This window comes from Heloderma suspectum, chromosome 2, assembly GCF_057233095.1.
Source record: "Heloderma suspectum isolate Gila_16-S chromosome 2, 16-S_ref, whole genome shotgun sequence".
In the NCBI taxonomy this organism is placed as follows: domain Eukaryota; kingdom Metazoa; phylum Chordata; class Lepidosauria; order Squamata; family Helodermatidae; genus Heloderma; species Heloderma suspectum.
This window is the reverse complement of record NC_139459.1, coordinates 156260091-156278451: the sequence shown is the minus strand read 5'-3', so window position 1 is coordinate 156278451 and position 18361 is coordinate 156260091. Positions and strand designations below refer to the sequence as shown.

At 46.5% G+C, this 18361-nt stretch overlaps 1 protein-coding gene across 1 annotated transcript in view; it reads right to left on the bottom strand.

Moving 5' to 3' along the window:
- Positions 1-18361, bottom strand: part of ADGRL3 (adhesion G protein-coupled receptor L3) — a 713779-nt gene that overhangs the window by 418072 nt on the left and 277346 nt on the right. Inside the window, exons 7-8 of the mRNA XM_084829694.1 lie at positions 2062-2364; positions 271-374 (exon numbers count right to left, since the gene is read on the bottom strand). Coding sequence (XP_084685820.1) covers positions 271-374; positions 2062-2364 — 407 coding nt within the window. The remainder of the gene's footprint in view (positions 1-270; positions 375-2061; positions 2365-18361) is intronic.

The window sequence follows — 18361 nt, the reverse complement described above, 5'->3', positions numbered from 1 at the left end:
CTTGGCAGCTGCCCAATCATGCCTACCTTTATGCTGGCCCTGGCTGCAGGTTCCTTTATGAGTACAAGGAGCCAGTACCTGTAGGAGAAGGAGGTTTGTAACCACTGCCTTTACGTTAGACCCATAATATACAATGGAATGCTATGATTTTTCAGGTCATTTCTTTGGTGCAGTCAGACCAAAATCACATTTGCATAGCACCACAGTGCAGTGTGATCATGGGCGTAAAATATGAGCACAAGGAAATCGCAGATAAAATGGAAACAGTACCTTCTGTGTGATATGATTGACCCAAAGCGAAGAGCAGTTGCTGATGTCTGGCCCTTGTGGATCCCAGATTCCACCAGGAGCAAGACAGAGAAATGTTGAAACACCTATAATGACAAAGACAGTATGAGATACGATACATCTTACCTGCCCCCTGAAGTCCTTATCAGTCAGGTGACTCTCTTAGGGATGCTTCATCTATTATTCTTTCCAACGTAAATGTCATTTCTATGTAACGTCTGAATAGCACAGCAAGTCTTGTTTTTGCATTCATGTATTGGGTTCCTAAAATATGTATCCAGACCAGAAAAGACACTCACACGGTCACTGAGATATTGCAAGGTACACTTTATGGCAAGCAGGAAAAAAACTCTCTTAAAAAGAAGAAAAAAGAAGTAGCATGATGAAGCCCTTAGAGTTATTTAATTGATACACACCAAAGGGAAATGAACATACAATCTATATCCATGCTAAAATGTCATGGGTTTCAAACATCTTTCTCATGGAGAAAAATAAAACCTTTCATGCAGCTATCTGCAGGACAAGGCCATCTCACCAATTCCCTTTCTAAAGTTATAATGATTTTTATCACCATCACAAAATCAAGTAAAAGAAAGCATATTGTTTTAAGTAGCCATGAAACCTATTAGGCTGGTTCAGATGTATATTCCTGGGCACAAGCATTGGGTTCACTCGCTTGATTTTTTACTCTGCTCCTCCTTTCCTTAGCACACCAATCCTGGTTAGTTTAAACTACTGTTCCTTGTTACGTCTGAAATAGGGATTTGTACTTTAATGTCAGTTTACTAATCAGGATCTTATAAAACTGTACAAACCATGAGATGATAACCTGTTATCTGTTCATTATTAAATAAAACCTGTTTGAATAACTTAGGGCGCAATCCTATGGCCGCTAGACAGCGGCTAGACAGCCATAGGATTGGTCAGTTTCTGGGAACCGACCTCGGAGCCCATGCTTCAAGGTCGATTCCCGGGGAACTAGCTCCCCTCCCCCTCCCCCGCTGCCTCGTAGGTGTTGTGGATCATACCCAGGCTCTGTGCTCATAAGAGCAGTGCAGAGCGGGGCAAAAGGGGGCGTTCCCAGGGGTGGGGAGTGCGGAAGTGCCGGTATGACACTTCCTATGTGTTGTCTGGACTCCCCACCCTGCTCTCTGATGTCCCGTGGCTAGATGGCCAAAATTGGCCATCTAGCCGCGAATGTAGGGCAGCTGGAGAGTGGAGGAGAGGATCCCCTCCGCGCTTCTTCCACCGTTCATTGGATACATGGTCGTCTCTGAGTTCTGAGGTGGCCACCTATCCACATAGGATTGCTCCCTAATAGATGAATAACATTATTTTATCATGTTTATAAACAACTTGGGACCAGGATATTTGACAGTGTGCCTTTTCCCTTACCAACTTGCCCAGTCACTGAGGTCATCAGATGAGGCATTCCTGGTGGTTCCTCATGGCCCTGCAGTCCATCTGGAGTCCACTCAAAGTAGAGTCTTTAGTGTATCAGCTCCCTTCTATGGAACTTCCTGTCAGTTGATGTCAGGCAGGCACCAACGTTTTGTTTTCGGTGCCCACTGAAGACAATTTTTATTTAAGCAACCCTTCCCTGATTCACCAGCCATGGTTTTATTGGCACAAATCTGATTCTAAAGGTGTTAATTCTTTATTTCAGTTATTATTATTTTTCTCTCCTTTTTATTGTTCACCACTGGGATGTTTTGTTGGATGTAGAGTGGTATATAGATCTTGTAAATAAAGGAATTTATTTTATGGGCTCACCTACGGTTCCTCTTGGGCATGGCTGCTTAGCCACCTGTCCTTGTCGGGTCTTAAACCACGTTATTTCACGGGCGTCCACAGTCTCACAGCTCTCTGCTCCTATTGCAGGCAGCTGGGAAGATGCGGGTGGCGCACGTGTGGTCATTTCCTTGGGGACGTCCAAAGCGGGAGAAGGCGTCGTTGTGCTCCTGTTCCTTCTGCCCAAAGCTGATGCCGTGGTCGTGCGTGTAGTGCTGCTGGTAGTTACTCGGGTAGTGGTGCTTGTGCTACTCCCACCTAGCCCCGTTGCTCCAGATGTTGATACTACCAATTCAAAGGAAAAGCAGGTCAGACAAGGGTTAGTGCTCAGGCTTCTAGCAATCTCTGGTTAAAAGTGTTTCTTGGCACAGGGCAGCCCTGCTCTTTGGCGGGATTGCGTTCTTCCCACCTTGTTCTCCATCCGCCAGCACTATCTTCTAAAAAGCTTTCAAGTCCTAATGGGTGCATCACTAAGTCCAAATAGTGGACTGAGGAGAATGAGAGGTGATCCATGTAATGTAATGTGAAGAGGGGACCTATGCACGTCTGTTACTTGTATGGTGCGAGGAGCATTTCCTCTGCTGTGTGCATGTTGATCAGGCAGCTGCTCCGTGGATTAGCGTTGCCATCATGGTACCTGTGGTGCAAAAGCGCACATATGACTCTTCAGATACTTCTGTATATGTTTTTCCACATGGAGGCTATGCCTAAATGTGTGCAGTGGGCCCAAGAGCTATGAGGTGGTCCGTGTCCTAGTCCGGCCAGAATTACCAGGCAAATTAGTATTTGCTTAGCCAAACATATTTAAATGGCAGCCACAGAGAACTTTCACTACAAATATGAGAGAGATTGTTTGCGAAGGACAGAACCACTCAGGTGATGTTTATGTCCCTTTCCTTCCACTGTCTCCATGGTTAGAGGCACATCTTAGAAGCTTTCCAATAAGAACAATCAGCCTTTTCTTATCTTAAGCAATGTAAGTTTTTATGGGAGACCAGGGGGCTGTCCCCATAGGGAGTTTGCTGTGGGTCTACTGCATTGGGAGGTCATTCAGGGCACATGACATTATGGCCGCCGCATCTGCCGCCAGGTAGGATCTGTCCCGGGGGGATTCCATGGGGTGGGGGGGGATTGCCCCATTCTGCCACAGACTCCGGGGGGCCGGATTCTAAAGAATCCGGCCTCACTGGAGTCCGTGGCGGAATTCTCCAACATCTCTACCCCAGAGTTGGTGCCAGAAAAACCGTTTTTTCCGAGACCACTTGTAGTCCAATTCTTTTCCTTGATTCAGCTTGTCTGCGCTTCTGTTACAGACAGTGTGCACCAATCCTCTGCATTTACTCTGGCATGACAGCTCTGCTCAGGGATGTGTAGGGGTGTACAAAACACTTACCTGGTTCCGCTGGGGCAATCCACAGTGGGGGGGAAGGTGCTCCGTCCCCCCCCCCCCGGAATCCTCCTTGGCCGGCTCTGCTCCGCAGCGACTCTATGGAGCTGCTGGCCGGGGCCGCCCGCAGCTGGACCTTCGTCCGCTGCTGGGCTGCAGCCGCAAATGGTGGCCGCTGTAGTGGCCACTATTTGCCTCCCTGCCATCATGGCCATGATAGGCTAAGTATATATTTACGTAGCCTATCACAGCAAAAGACAGGGATGCAAATGGCGTCCTTGCATTAGCCGTGATAGGCTACGTAGATACTTACGTAGCCTACCACGGCTTGGCAGGGACACAAATGGCAGCCGGCATAGTGGCCGCCATTTGCAGCCACAGCCTGGCAGCGGCTGGAAGACCACCCAGAGCCACTGCCACTGGATCCACCGCTGGAGTCACCGCCGGAGCCGCCGCCAGGTAGGCTCTGTCCCGGGGGGATTCTGCGGGGTGGCGGGGGGGATTGCCCCGTTCTGCCACGGACTCCGGGGGGGGGGGGCGGATTCGAAAGAATCCAGCCTCACTGGAGTCTGTGGTGGAATTCTCCAACATCCCTAGGGATGTGTTTTTCACCTGGCTGTGACCTCTCTGACCCCAGTCAAGGGGTGTTTCCCTAATGTTTCCTCTCCCTGTATTGTTCCAGATGTTTCTGCCATTTCGCAGCTGGCCGTTCAGGAGTTCTGAGCTACCTCGTGGTATTTACTTCACCTTGGCTACCACTAAACTCTGGTGCAAAGTAAAGGTGTGCTCAGCCTGGCAACCTCTAACTTTTTAAAAAGCCTCTTAAATCGATAAGGCATAAAAACTAGGGATGGCAGAGAAATCGCCACGGACTCCAGTGAGGCTGGATTCTTTAGAGTCCGGCCCCCCGGAGTCTGTGGAAGAACGGGGCAATCCATTTGCATCCCTGCCCATGATTGGCTATGTAAATATTTACGTAGCCTATCACAGCAAAGAGCAGGGATGCAAATCGCGGCCGCTACACCATTTGCATCTCTGTTCTTTGCAGTAATAGGCTACATAAATCTTTACGTAGCCTATTACTGCAAAGAACGGGGACGCAAATGGCGTCCGCTACGTGGACACCATTTGCGTCCCAGCGGCCGGAGCCGGCCGGCAGCTCTGTGGACTCACCGCAGAGCGGAGCCAGCCAGGGCTGGCAAGGATTCCGGGTGTGTGTGGATTGCCTCCCCCCCCCGTGGACTTCTGCGGACCAAAGGTAAGGGGGTTTCATACTCCCCTAGTGAAAACGCACCGTTGAAATAGTGCACCGCCACTACTTCATGAAGCTGAAGTAAGCGCTGCAGTTTCACCAACCAGAGCCAGCTGGGCGGGTGGGGGGGAGTGGAGCTATTTACAAGTAGGGTATGGGGTGAGTGAACATAGAGTAAAAAAAGGTGGGGAGACTGATGAGTGAGGCTTGTTTCCCACCCCTGTCCAGGCTCCCTGCTGCTACTGCATTATGAATGGAGAGCAACTAATTTTCCCCATGTGCAGAGTTCCCTGAAGAAACTTAAAATCCCTAGTCCTCCAGTGCAGCATCTGAAGACTCCTGAGGGATTCCCCCCTCCCACAATTTCACTGTATTCCAGCAATCTGCTGTGGAGTTATCGCCCCCACCACATTTCCCCCCATGTGTGCACTTCTGCCTATTGCTTCCAACCCCCCTTTCTCCCTTTCTCCTTCCCCCTGCCTGCAATGAGAATCGTATATAATGTTACTGCAATAAAGCGGACAGAGGAACTACAGAAGATTGAAGTAGAACATCACAATAGCGATTTAAGAGAGCATTGGAAAAGCGAAAGAGCGCTTTAGGGCGAGTTACTAAAGTTAGCCTTTAACCCTTTCACTGCAGGGGAGTGAGATGTGTTTCTTACTTCTCAGTAAACTTGCGCAGAAGGGGGGGATATGTTAAAGATTGAAAGCAGGCTACCTAAGTGATTGAGTGCCCCCACTACTGTGCTAATGTGAAGGGTCGCTGCTGTGCTCCAGGGGATTTTCTCAATGGGAACAGGCAAAACTACTTCCATTGGGGAAACATGAGGGAATGGAGCATCTCAGGATACTGCCAGGTCAAAGAGGCACGCCCAGGATTTAATGCAGGGAGGGGGGAACATGGCCAGCCCCTTCATTCTTTAGAGATGTGCTATAGCATATCTAGGGCATCTTGATAAATTGAAATAGCACATTTGGAAGAGAAGTCTTTACTTTGGTGCTAAGTGGAGGCAGGGCAAAGCCCCCCAGGAAAGAAATACTCCACCTGATGGTTCCAGCACCCTAAAGTAAAATGAAATCAATGGGTCTGTGCATTTAGTCCTGTCACTATTGCAGTTTCAGAGGGAAAATATATTTTTTAAAAAAATTGGGTGGGGAGGGCTGGACATAGGATGGGGGGGTGGGGATGCGGTGGGGGTGCTAACACACACACTGGCCAGAGAAAGCAGAAGGGGCAGAACAAGGTGAAAGTGGGAAGGAGGGAGCAGGCTCTCTATATGATGATGTGGATGAGACTCCACACAGTAGCCCCTAAAACAATTCACAGTTAACTGCCTTGTGACCTGCCAAGAGCCCCAGGCTAGCTTTGGGATAATCCAAGTTCTCAAGCCCCACGTGTCCCCAGACAGAGCAGATTCAACTCACGTAAAAAGCACAGCAAAGTTGAGAGTGAACTAAACCCGTTGCCATGAGGATTGCTCCCTGAACGGGAGTCAACTTCATGTTCCTCATCCCATGCATAAGAACTTCAGCATTAAGAACTTCATAAGAACTGCGAGCAAGCACCATCACTGGAAAACCTGCCGTGTTATTGGCCTATTACTAAGAACACAGAGAACCATTTTCCACCTCCTCCTCCACTCATATCCAGGACAGCCTTCCCAGAGGACTTCCTCCCTATGTCTGAGGTACACTGTTTTGTCAGATCAGTTCAGCCCTGGGAAAAGTTGCCCAGGGTGCTGGTAATATCTTCCCTAGACGCTTTCAAGATAAATTTGGACTGGGATCTGTTGCAACCACTTTGTAGTGAGTATCCTGACTTTAAAAAGTGAGGTTGGGCTTAGATCAGCAGTGTGCAACTGCATTGGCCAAGGTGCCAATTTAAGGCAGAGAGTGATTTAAGGTGAGTGATTTAAGTGAGTGATTTAAGGTGAGTGATTTCACTCAATTTAAGGTGAGTGATTCCCTGGTCATTTTTGCCTGAAATTATTATCACAGCTCTAAGGAAGGTACCAAATCTGTGCAGGATAGTAGATAAGAGTCATTTCATTAAATAAAACTAGATTGAAGCATAACTCAAAAATCAATTTTATGAAGACCCCAAGATACATGACCATATTAATTGCACGTGCTTTAAATTTAACTTACTAATTTATGTGATTTAAAACTAGCTTGATTTGTTGGTTAGTTAGGAAAGAACGAGGCATCTGAATCATTTACATATAAATGGTTTTTTACTCTGGCTGCACCTAGGATTAAATGCCAACCTGCGCAAATGTATTTGACGTTCTATAGTACAGAATACAAATTCATCCACTGGATCAAATTTAAAATATTAAATTCAACATGACAAATCCAAGTTGGCTTCGAGTAATCACTGCATTGTTTTCAAAGTGCTTACAGATGGTTTGCGTTATAATTTGCTCCAGAATTTTCCCTGGGATTGATGTCAGACTGACTGGTCTGTAGTTCCCAGGGTCCTCCTTTTTACCCTTTTAGAAGATAGGAATAACATTAGCCCTCCTCCAGTCATCTGGCACTTCACCCATCCTCCATGATTGTTCAAAGATAATAGACAGTGGCTCTGAGAGTTCTTCCGGCAGTTCCTTTATTACTCTAGGATGTAGTTCATCTGGCCCTGGAGATTTGAACTCAAAGTAATGAGGTGTTCCTTAACCATATGCCTATAGATCTCAAGCTGCAATCCTGCCCCTTCAGCCTGTACTTCGCCTTTGCCAGCGGGGTCACAGGCCCTCTTTCAGGAGAAGACTGAGCCAGAGTAGGAATTGAGAGCACTTCTGCCTTTTCTTTGTTATCATTTTGCCATCCTTATTTAATAGTTGAAACACCATTTCTGTCTTCTGTGTTTTATTATGCACATATCTGAAGAAAGCGTTTTTGTTGCTTTTAGCATCCCCCACTAACCTCAGCTCGTTCTCAGCTTTAGCCTTCCTGACGCCATCCCTGCAATTCCGTGCTACCTGCCTGTACTCTTCCTTTGTTACTTGGCCTTCTTTCCACTTCCTATATGTGTCCCTTTTTGTTTTCAGGTCATCTCTAAGCTTTTTGTGAAGCCACATTGGCTTCTTCTGTTGTCTTCCACCTTTTCTGCTTGTTGGAATTGTTTGTAATTGTGCCTTGAGAATTTCCTTTTTGAAAAGCTCCCACCCATCTTGGACTCCTTTTCTCGTTAGAGTCGCTTGCCATGGGACCTTACTGATCATTGTTCTGAGTTTATTAAAATCAGCTTTCCTAAAATCCAGGGTATGAGTTTGACTACACTCGGCTTTTGCTTCCCTTAGAACCAAGAACTCAAGTACAACATGGTCGCTTTCCCCCAGAGTTCCTGTGACTGCTACTTGATCCACTAAGTCATCTCTGTTGGTTAGGATCAAGTCAAGGATAGCCGATCCTCTAGTTCCTTCCTCTACTTTCTGTAGGAGGAAGTTATCCACCACACAAGTCAGGAATTTCCTGGAGGGGCCATGTTTTGCAGAATTTGTCTCCCAACAAATATCAGGGAAATTGAACCCCCCCATTACTACTACATCATACTTCCTTGAAACACTGACTATTTGCTTTTCAAAAGTTTCATCCTTGTCTTCTCCTTGAATGGGTGGCTGGTAGTAGACTCCAACCACCAGGTTCCTTTTATTCTTTTGCTCCATTTATTTTAACCCAGATGCTCTTGATGGGGCTACCAAGCTCACTTCGCTCTATTTCTGCCAGCAGTACAGTTGGTGGAGTGTGACATTTTCATTTTTGTTTAAGAGCTGCTGGCATGGGGGAAGGAAAAGATCAGTACAATAGTGTGGGGTGAATGGATATTAATTGGAACTGTCCACTAATGGGCAGTTCCAGCGGATGTCTGCTCCTCAAGTTTATTGCGCTTTCATGGTTGCTCACTCACTGAATTGTGTGGGTCCATTACATGATGTCGTCATTGTCCAGTCATTATTCCACTATTTCCTCCCACTTATTCTGTGTTTTCCTCAAATGGAAAAAATGGGGTATTTTTCCAGATATGCACAAATGGAGCGCCATGTCCTCCCTCTGTATTTCTCCCATAGTGTGAATGAAGTGCTGAGTGTGGTTGTTGGGGGCATGGTCATGATGTCAAAGGTGGTGACGAAGGTCTGATGGGCATTCAGCCTTCCCCCTCCTGCGCCATTTTGGCTCCTCACCATTTTCAGCCTGCCTGTTCAAAACAGAGTGGCAGTGGGGGTGGGGGTGGGGGTGGCAGAGTGGAGGAGCAGCAGAGTGGCAGAGACTGGCCAAAAGCATGGAAGAAGGAGGCGGGGCCCGGGGAGATCGGTGGGGGGCTGTCCGCGTGTCAGTCCCCATCCACCAATAATGTGCAAGGGGAGGGAAAGGGGCAGGAACCCAGGAGCAAGTATCACTGAACCTGGAGTGTGTGTACTGCCTCTTCACGGAAACATAACGCTATGGGAATGGCCATCTACAGAGAAGGAAGCCTGTGTAAAGGGAATCAGTTGTGATCCTGCATTTAAAATGGAAGTGGAAAGCCCCATTTTGAATGCAGGATTTTAGGCTGGTGTAGAAATCCCCCCAATTTCCTTGTAATGGGAACATGATTTTTCAAACAACAACATTGGGGGAAAAAAGTTGGGAAAAAGTCCACAAAGCAAGTCATTTTAAGACTAAACATAAAAATAAATACATAAATACCAACATCCATCTGATTATAATTGTGTAAATGGTGTAGTACAAAACCTGCCTCTTTCCTGGTTCATTTCAACAGTTTTTCAACCCCTCATCCATACCCACATTTGTCATAGGTTTGTCTGTATTTCTGTAGTGTGAAATACAGAATCCTGCCCGAATCTGTTGTCCAGTCTAGAGAAATGCTTCCCCCATAAAAGCTTCACTTACTGAGTGCGGACGGGGCGGGGGGTTGTGTCCTGGCTGCATGCATGCTTGCCAGGAGGGCTAAGCTGGCACTGTGACAGTGAACAGGTCTTTCTTCCAAAGCACCCCTGGGCTCAGTTGCAAATCTGTGAGGTGCCTTCCCAAGTCTGCTCTGTCCTCTTGCTGTGCAAGTGATTCTATTGCTGGTCTGGCTGGTTACCCTGTGGTTCTCTCCTTCAGCTAGAGGTGGCTGTTGGCATTTTGACTCTGAGCTGCCCTTCAGTGTTCGTTTCTGTAAAGCTAAAAGTGTCTTTAACCAGGAATAAAGACACTTGGAATAGCACACGTCCTTCCTGGGGCTTCCAGATACACAAAACAGATACACAAAACTTTTTGATGTATCAAGTCTGCCAGAGCTAGCTAAAGCCATCTCCTTTTTAATTAACATGTTGATAGTCCATCTCCTAGACCCAGAAGATGAGAAGAGGTCCTCCTTACATGCCACTCCTCTGATTGCTGAAACGTGTTAGGCGGCCACCTCTGCCCTCACACTGGCTAAACATAATAATCTGGAATATAGTTCTTTATTCTTTTGTTACTCAGGTCCTTCTTGGCACCTCCCTCCTTTAACTACCCTAAGATGTTGTGCATGTTGCAACACTCCAGGTGACTGCTATGTTGTAAGTTGTTTTTTTTTTTACTTCAAGAAGTTTAGCATAGGTTAGCAAGGTATTACTTTATTTTCAAGAACTCATTTTGCCTTCCATTTTTTATCTCTTATTATATTGCTTTAATCTTTATTGGACCTGAGGTTCGAGTGTGCGTTTCTGGCAATTTCATTTCTTTCCCCTCTGCCTAGCTACATGATACACCTAGCCATGTTTCCTTATTTATGCCTAAACAACCTCTATGCTTTGGCCTAGGATGGTTTGAACCCACTGAGAAGAGGACTGGTTGTTTCTTTTAAAACCCTCTTAGGCTACAGCCCTGTAAAGTAGAATGGAAACAGGATACTGGCTGGGAGAGATGTGGAAGAGTGAACCACCACTTTACTGAGGAACAGACCCTTCAAAGACAGACTGTAGAAGGCACACTGGCTGAAGCAAAGCAGCGCAGGTTACAAGGGAGTGGCAAGTATGTATCTCCCTTTTTGAGAGTCAAACCATAGCAGAGGATCATGCACACCATGAGGGTAATAAAAACATAAGAAGAGAGCTGCTGGATCAGAGTCCATCTACTTGTTGTGCTCTTAGGTATAATACTGCCTCTATACAAGTGAGCTGAAGCGCTGCTTGCAGGGAGATGTAGTCTAACAGCACAGTTATTCATTCAAGCAATTGTCTGGACTTAATGTGTATTTCACTTGCAAGACACATTTCAGCGATGAGATCACCGGCCTCTCAACCCACCTGCACCTTTTCTTCAGACCCCAGGTGAGCCTCCAATTACTTGCACTGCTTGGTTTCAGATGTTTGAGGATTAGCTTGCTGTTAATGATAAGTCTCTGAAGTAAGAAAACATGTACTGTTTATCCACTGCCTTGGAGCAGAAGGACACATATTTTTTCACACTTTCCCCCTTGCAGATGGCAAATATGACGTGCTCTGACTGAATTCAAGGGCGTTTTTGGTGCCAAATGTGGTAATGGTAGTTAAGGTTGCACACATCTTACAGGCGTGAACCGAAACCTGGGTAATCAATGCAGCCATGGTATTCTTCTGGAATGGCTCTGCAAACTGCCACCTTTCACTGGTTCTAACCTTACTTATAGGGCTGCCACCCAAAAATAGTATTGTGGGACTATTGTTCAGCCCTGTGGCAATTATTGTTCTTCCCCACAAGAGTCCATGCTGTCTCCCATGCTGTTTAATATCTACATGAAACTGCTAGGAGCTGTCATCCAGAGATCTGACGTTAAATGTCATCCATATGCAGATGGCTCCTGGCTCTCCATTCCATCTGAATCAGGAGAGGCTGTACAGGTGCTGGACCAGTGTCAGGAGGCAGTGATGGGGTGGATAAGGGCCAATAAACTAAGCTGAATTCTGACAAGACAGAGGCACTATGGGTCAGTGGTTCTCAGGTCTGGGAATTAGGTATATGGTCTGTTCTGGACAGAACAGTATTCCCCCCGAAGGAACAGAGGGAAGCATGGGTGCAGCAGCAAAGGGCACTTTTGCCTAGCTACAGCTGGTCTGCCAGCTACGACCATTGCTGGATTGGAATAATCTGGCCTTAGTTGTCCATAGGCTGGTAACATCTTGGATAGATTACTGCAACATGCTCTATATGGGGCTTCCTTTGAAGACAGTCCAGAAGCTGCAGCTAGGGCAGAGTGCTGTGGACCGGCTGGTGGTAGGAGCAGGTAGGAGGGATCATGTTATACCTATCCTGAAAGCACTGCAGTGGCTCTTACCGAGCTACTGAAGTCAATTTCTTCTGCTATTAGCATATAAAGCCCTTAACAAGTTGGGACCCAGGTACCTGAGGGAGTGCCTCCCCCATTACCAGCCTAGGGCTCTTCGATCTGCAAGAAATGCCCTGTTCATTGTCACCATAAATGAGGTAACAACACAAAATAGGGCCTTCTCAGTGACAGCCCCCCCTGCCATTTGTAGAACTCCCTCCCAGACGAGGCACAATTAGCCCCCACTGTGAATATTTGTAAACATAAGTTGAAGACCTTTTTATTTACACAAGTTCTTGGCTTTTAACTTGTTTCTGTATTCTCTGATGTCATGTTTTAATTGTTTTATTGTAATAGTAGGTGTTATTATCTTATTGGTATTTGTATCACCAATATCTGCGTTCCTGCTTTGGAGGTAGGGCAGGATATAACAATTGTGAATGAATGAATGAATGAATGAATGAATGAATAGTATATTGTTACTTTGAGGGACCTGATTGTCCCAGGTCACTTTGGAACTGCAGTAGATGAGATTATTAGATAGTTTATTGAGAAAATAAATATGCCTCCTTGCATAACAGAAAGCTTGCTTCTATTCTAAGAATCTGATCTCACACTAGCCATAACCATTAGAATCTAAATTGAGGCAGCTCTGGCAGAAACCAAAATAATTAGCTTGGATGCAGGATGCACAGTTGTTGTTGTTGTTCAGTCGTTCAGTCGTGTCCGACTCTTCGTGACCCCATGGACCATAGCACGCCAGGCCTTCCTGTCCTGCGCTCTCTCCCGGAGCGTGCTCAAGTTCATATTCATTGCATCCGTGATGCTATCTAGCCATCTCATCCTCTGCCGTCCCCTTCTCCTTTTGCCTTCAGTCTTTCCCAGCATCAGGGTCTTTTCCAGGGAGTTTTCTCTTCGCATTAGGTGGCCAAAATATTGGAGCTTCAGCTTCATTATCTGTCCTTCCAATGAGCACTCAGGGTTGATTTCCTTTAGGATGGACTGATTTGACCTCCTTGCAGTCCAGGGGACTCGTAAGAGTCTTCTCCAGCACCACAGTTCGAAAGCATCAATTCTTCGGCGCTCAGCCTTCCTTATAGTCCAGCTCTCACAGCCATACATTACTACTGGGAAAACCATAGCTTTGATTAGACGGACCTTTGTTGGCAAGGTGATGTCTCTGCTTCTTACTATGCTGTCTAGGTTGGCCATAGCTTTCCTCCCAAGGAGCAAGCGTCTTTTAATTTCATGGCTACAGTCACCGTCTGCAGTGATCTTGGAGCCCAAGAAAGTAAAATCTGTCACTGCTTCCATTTCTTCCCCTTCTATATGCCAGGAAGTGATGGGGCCAGATGCCATGATCTTAGTTTTTTTAATGTTGAGTTTCAAACCAGCTTTTGCACTCTCCTCTTTCACCCTCAACAACAGGCTCTTGAGATCCTCTTCGCTTTCTGCCATTAGGGTGGTATCATCTGCATATCAGAGGTTGTTGATAATTCTCCCAGCAATCTTAATTCCGACCTCTGATTCATCCAACCCGGCATTTCTCATGATGTACTCTGCATATAAGTTAAATAAGCAGGGTGACAATATGCAGCCTTGTCGTACTCCTTTCCCAATTTTGAACCAATCGGTTGTTCCATGTCTGGTTCTTACTGTTGCTTCTTGACCCTCGTACAGGTTTCTCAGGAGACAGGTAAGGTGGTCTGGTACTCCCATCACTTTAAGAATTTGCCACAGTTTGTTGTGATCCACACAATCAAAGGCTTTAGCGTAGTCAATGAAGCAGAAATAGACGTTTTTCTGGAATTCTCTTGCTTTCTCCATGATGCAGCGAATGTTGGCGATTTGATCTCTAGTTCCTCTGCCTCTTCGAAACCCAGCTTGTACTTCCGGTAGTTCTCGGTTCGCATACTGCTGAAGCCTAGCTTGTAGGATTTTGAGCATCACCTTGCTGGCATGTGAAATGAGCGCAATGGTGCGGTAGTTTGAACACTCTTTGGCGTTGCCCTTCTTTGGAATTGGAATGTAAACTGACCTTTTCCAGTCTTGTGGCCACTGTTGAGTGTTCCAGATTTGTTGGCATATTGAATGCAGCACTTTAACAGCATCATCTTTTAGGATTTTAAATAGCTCGGCTGGAATACTGTCATCTCCGCTAGCTTTATTGTTACTAATGCTTCCTAAGGCCCACTTGACTTCACTCTCTAGGATGTCCGGCTCAAGTTCAGTGACCGCACTATCATGGCTATCAGGGACATTCAGATCTTTCCTGTATAGTTCTTCTGTGTATTCTTGCCACCTCTTCTTAATCTCATCTGCTTCTGTGAGGTCCCTGCCTTCTTTGTCCTTTATCATGCCCATCTTTGCACAAAACGTTCCCTTGAGATCTCCGATTTTCTTGAAGAGATCTCTAGTCTTTCCCATTCTGTTGTTTTCCTCGATTTCTTTGCATTGTTCACTTAAGAAGGCCTTCTTGTCTCTCCTTGCTATTCTCTGGAACTCTGCATTCAGTTGGGTATATCTTCCCCTTTCTCCCTTGCTTTTCGCTTCCCTTCTTTCATGAGCTACTTGTAAAGCCTCATCAGAGGATGCACAGTCCAAACTGTCAATCCTCTGTAGAAAACACCACTGAAAATGTAGTCAAATATTTATAGCAGGAAAGTGAATGGAAAACCACAAATCAAGCAAATTCAAAATCTAAATAATTTTAGGTCAGTGGCAAATGTTCCTTTCCTGGGCAGGGTCTTTGAGTGGGTGGTTGTCAAACAGCTGCAGACACTCATGGATGAGATCGATTTTCTAGATCCATTTCAGTCAGGGTTCAGGCTGAGTTTTTGGCATGGAAACATCCTGCATGATGGCCTATATTGGGAGAGACAGGGGGAGTGTGACCTTGTTGATTCTCCTTGATTTCTTGGTGTCTTTCAATTAGGCATGTATGAAAGTCACTTGCCTTTTCGAAGGGTGACATTCGCTGTGGGAGGGAGGCGCTCCGTCCTTCCCCCCAAAATTCTGTCCGGCCGGCTCCGCTCTGCCGAGATTCTGTGGAGCCGCCGGCTGGGGCTGCCTGCAGCCGGACATCTGGCCGCTGGGCAGCCTGCAGGGACGCATATGGCAGCTGCCATAGCCGCCGCCATTTGCGTCCCTGTATTTTGCCATGATAGGCTACGTAAATATTTACGTAGCCTGTCATGGCAAAACAAAAAAACAAAAAACAGTGAACGCAAATGGCGGTGGCTACGGCGGCCGCCATTTGCGTTCCCTTTTTTTTTTTTTGCCGTGATAGGTTGTGTAAATATTTACATAGCCTATTACGGTGGGGGGGGGGGAAGGGAACACAAATGGCGGCCGCTACACCATTTGCGCCCCTCTTTTGCCGTAATAGCCTACATAAATATTTACGTAGGCTATCACGGCAAAAAAAAAAAAGGGGAATGCAAATGGTGGCCACCGTAGCCACCGCCATTTGCGTTCCCTTTTTTTTGCCGTGATAACCTACGTAAATACTTACGCAGCCTATCACGGCTTCCGCAGGGACGCAAATGGTGTCCCTGCATTAGCCATGATAGGCTACTAAGTATTTACGTAGCCTATCACGGCTATAGTGATAAAGCGAATGGCGGCCTCGGACGCGGCCACCATTCGCAAGTCAGCGCAAATGGCAGCAGGTAGGTGTCCTGTTTCGCGCGCCTTTCGCGTGGTGGGGGGGCGGGGGGCTTCGTTCCGCCATGGATTTCGGGGGGCCGAATGCACTGACATTCTGCCTCACCGAGATCCATGGCGGAATTCTCTGACATCCCTACTTTCAATACCATCGGCCATGGTATTTTTCTGGGACAATTGTCGGGGTAGGGAGTGGGAGGTAATGCATTGCAGTGGTTTTGCTGCTACTTGGATAGTCAGCTCCAGAAGGTGCTGCTTGGGGAATATTGCTCAACCCCATGGATTCTCCAGCATGGGGTTCCACAGGGGTTGGTTTTGTCCCCCATGCTATTCAGCATGTACATGAAAATGTTGAATGCGGTTATCCGGAGTTTGGGGGTGTAATATCACCAGTATGCTGATGAGACACAGCTCTATTTCTCCTTTTCATCTTCATCAGGTGAGGCTGTGGTTGTGCTAGATCAGTGCCTGGGTGAGACAATGGATTGGTTAAGGGTAATAAACTGAAACTCAGTCCAGCCAAGACCAAGATGCTATTAGTGTGTGGTTCTTCTGACAGGATGGAGGGTGCTAAACCTGCTCTGGATGGGGTTGAATTTCCCCTGAAGGAGACGGTTCACAGCTTGGGGAATTCTCCTGGAGCCATCTTTGTCATTTGAGGCTCATGTGGCCTCAGTAGCATGGAGTGTCTTCTACCAACTTCAGTTTCCAAGGTCGATTCAAGGTGTTGGTTTTAACCTATGAAGCCTTACACAGCTTGGGATCACAGTACCTGATGGAGTGCCTCTCCCTATACTATGTTTATCATCTAAGGCCCTCCTCCAGGTGCCTCCTCTGAGGGAGGGTTGGAAGGCAGCAACAAGGGAGGGGGCCTTCTCAGTGGTGTCCCCCCAATTATGGAATGATCTCTCCAACAAGGCTTGGGGAGATCATTCCATATTTTTTCTTATATTCTTGTTTGTTTAAAATTGTTTAGATATATATGTGTCTCTGTGTGTTGTCTGTTTATATGCTTGCATTTAAATGGGTTGTATACTGTTTGTAAGATCTGGGATGCATTCTCTGTTGAAGATGCTAAGAGAGATTCTGAATATATAAAGAATTCTAAGTCTGCTATTTGGCATGCCAAACTTAAGCTAGACCATTAAAGGGCCACCTACCTGTGGGAATTAACCTTATTTAGTTATCTATTTCATTTCTATACCACCCAATAGCCGAAGCTCTCTTCTTCCCTGTAAGGTGAGCTTTTACTCAGCTCAGATTTCTAGGGGTGTACGAAACCCTGCTTACCTGGCTCCGCTGGGGTCCACAGGTGGGGGGAGGCAATCAGTTCCTCCCCCTGGAATCCTCGACGGGGGGGAGGAGATCCGTTCCTCCCCCCCCCCCCGGAATCCTGCCTGGCCGGCTCCACTCCACGGCCAGGCTGCGGAGCCACCGGCCGTGCCAACCCAGAGCGGGGCCTCCAGCCGCTGCCGGGCTGCTACAGACACAAATGGTGTCCTGCGCAGGGGACGCCATTTGCGTCCCTACGCAAGCCCGTGATAGGCTACGTAAATATTTACGTAGCCTCTCATGGCTAAAGCGAGAATGCAAATGGGGTAGGGGACGCCATTTGAGTCCCTGCTTTAGCTGTGATAGGCTACGTAAATATATACGTAGCCTATCACGGGCCGGGGTAGGGACGCAAATGGCAACTGCTACGATGGCCGCCATTTGCGGCCGCAGCAGCCCGGCAGTGGCTGGAGCCGCCACCGCCGGAGCCACAGCCAGGTAGGCTCTGTTTCGTGGGGCTTTTGCAGGATGGTGGGGCGGGGGGCTCCATTCCACCACAGATTCCGGGGGGCTGAATTCACTGGAATTCGGCCCCCCTGGGATCCGTGGCGGAATTCTCTAACATCCCTACAGATTTCAGCTGATGCCCACTGAATATCTTGCTGGCAGATTTTCTAAAAAGCCAGCAAAAGATTGTTTCAGTGTATGTTGATTAGACCAAATTGAAGATGTAGTGCATTATATTTTATACTGCTCTTTATATAATTCACGTAGGCTTAAGTTCATTCTCACTTTCCAAACCTCTCTAGAAGGTCTATCAGATGATCTTAAAATCAGATGGCTGCTGGTGGATATAGATAAATTCATCAGTTACAAAGTAGTTCTGTTCATGCTAGCTGCAACCAAGTTAAGAGCAGCCTTTGAATCACATCAGTGTCACAAGCTAAAGGGAGTTTCGTTTTCTAATTTAAACATATTCTTAAAACCTTTTATTTGTATTCCCAAGGCCCTGCTTGTGTTTTATTGGATTGATTGTTTAATGTTTTATAAATATGTTTTCTTATGTTTATATTGTAATTGATATTGGCTATAAACAATAACATTTGAATGAATACTATATATAATGCATTTTTAAGGTTTTTAATTTTTGTAAAGCAACCAGAGAGCTTTGGCTGTTATATTTATTTATTTATTTATTAAATTTATTAATCGCCCATCTGGCTGGTCACTCAGCCACTCTGGGTGATGTACAGAGTGTACAATAAAACAGTTTAAAACAATAAAATTCTACAGTAAAAACATCATATTTCTAAAAATACCCTAGCCCACCCCAAATGCCTGCATGAACAACCACGTTTTTAATGTGAGGCGGAAGCTCATTAAAGAGGGGGCATGGCGGAGTTCCCTAGGGAGGGAGTTCCACAGAC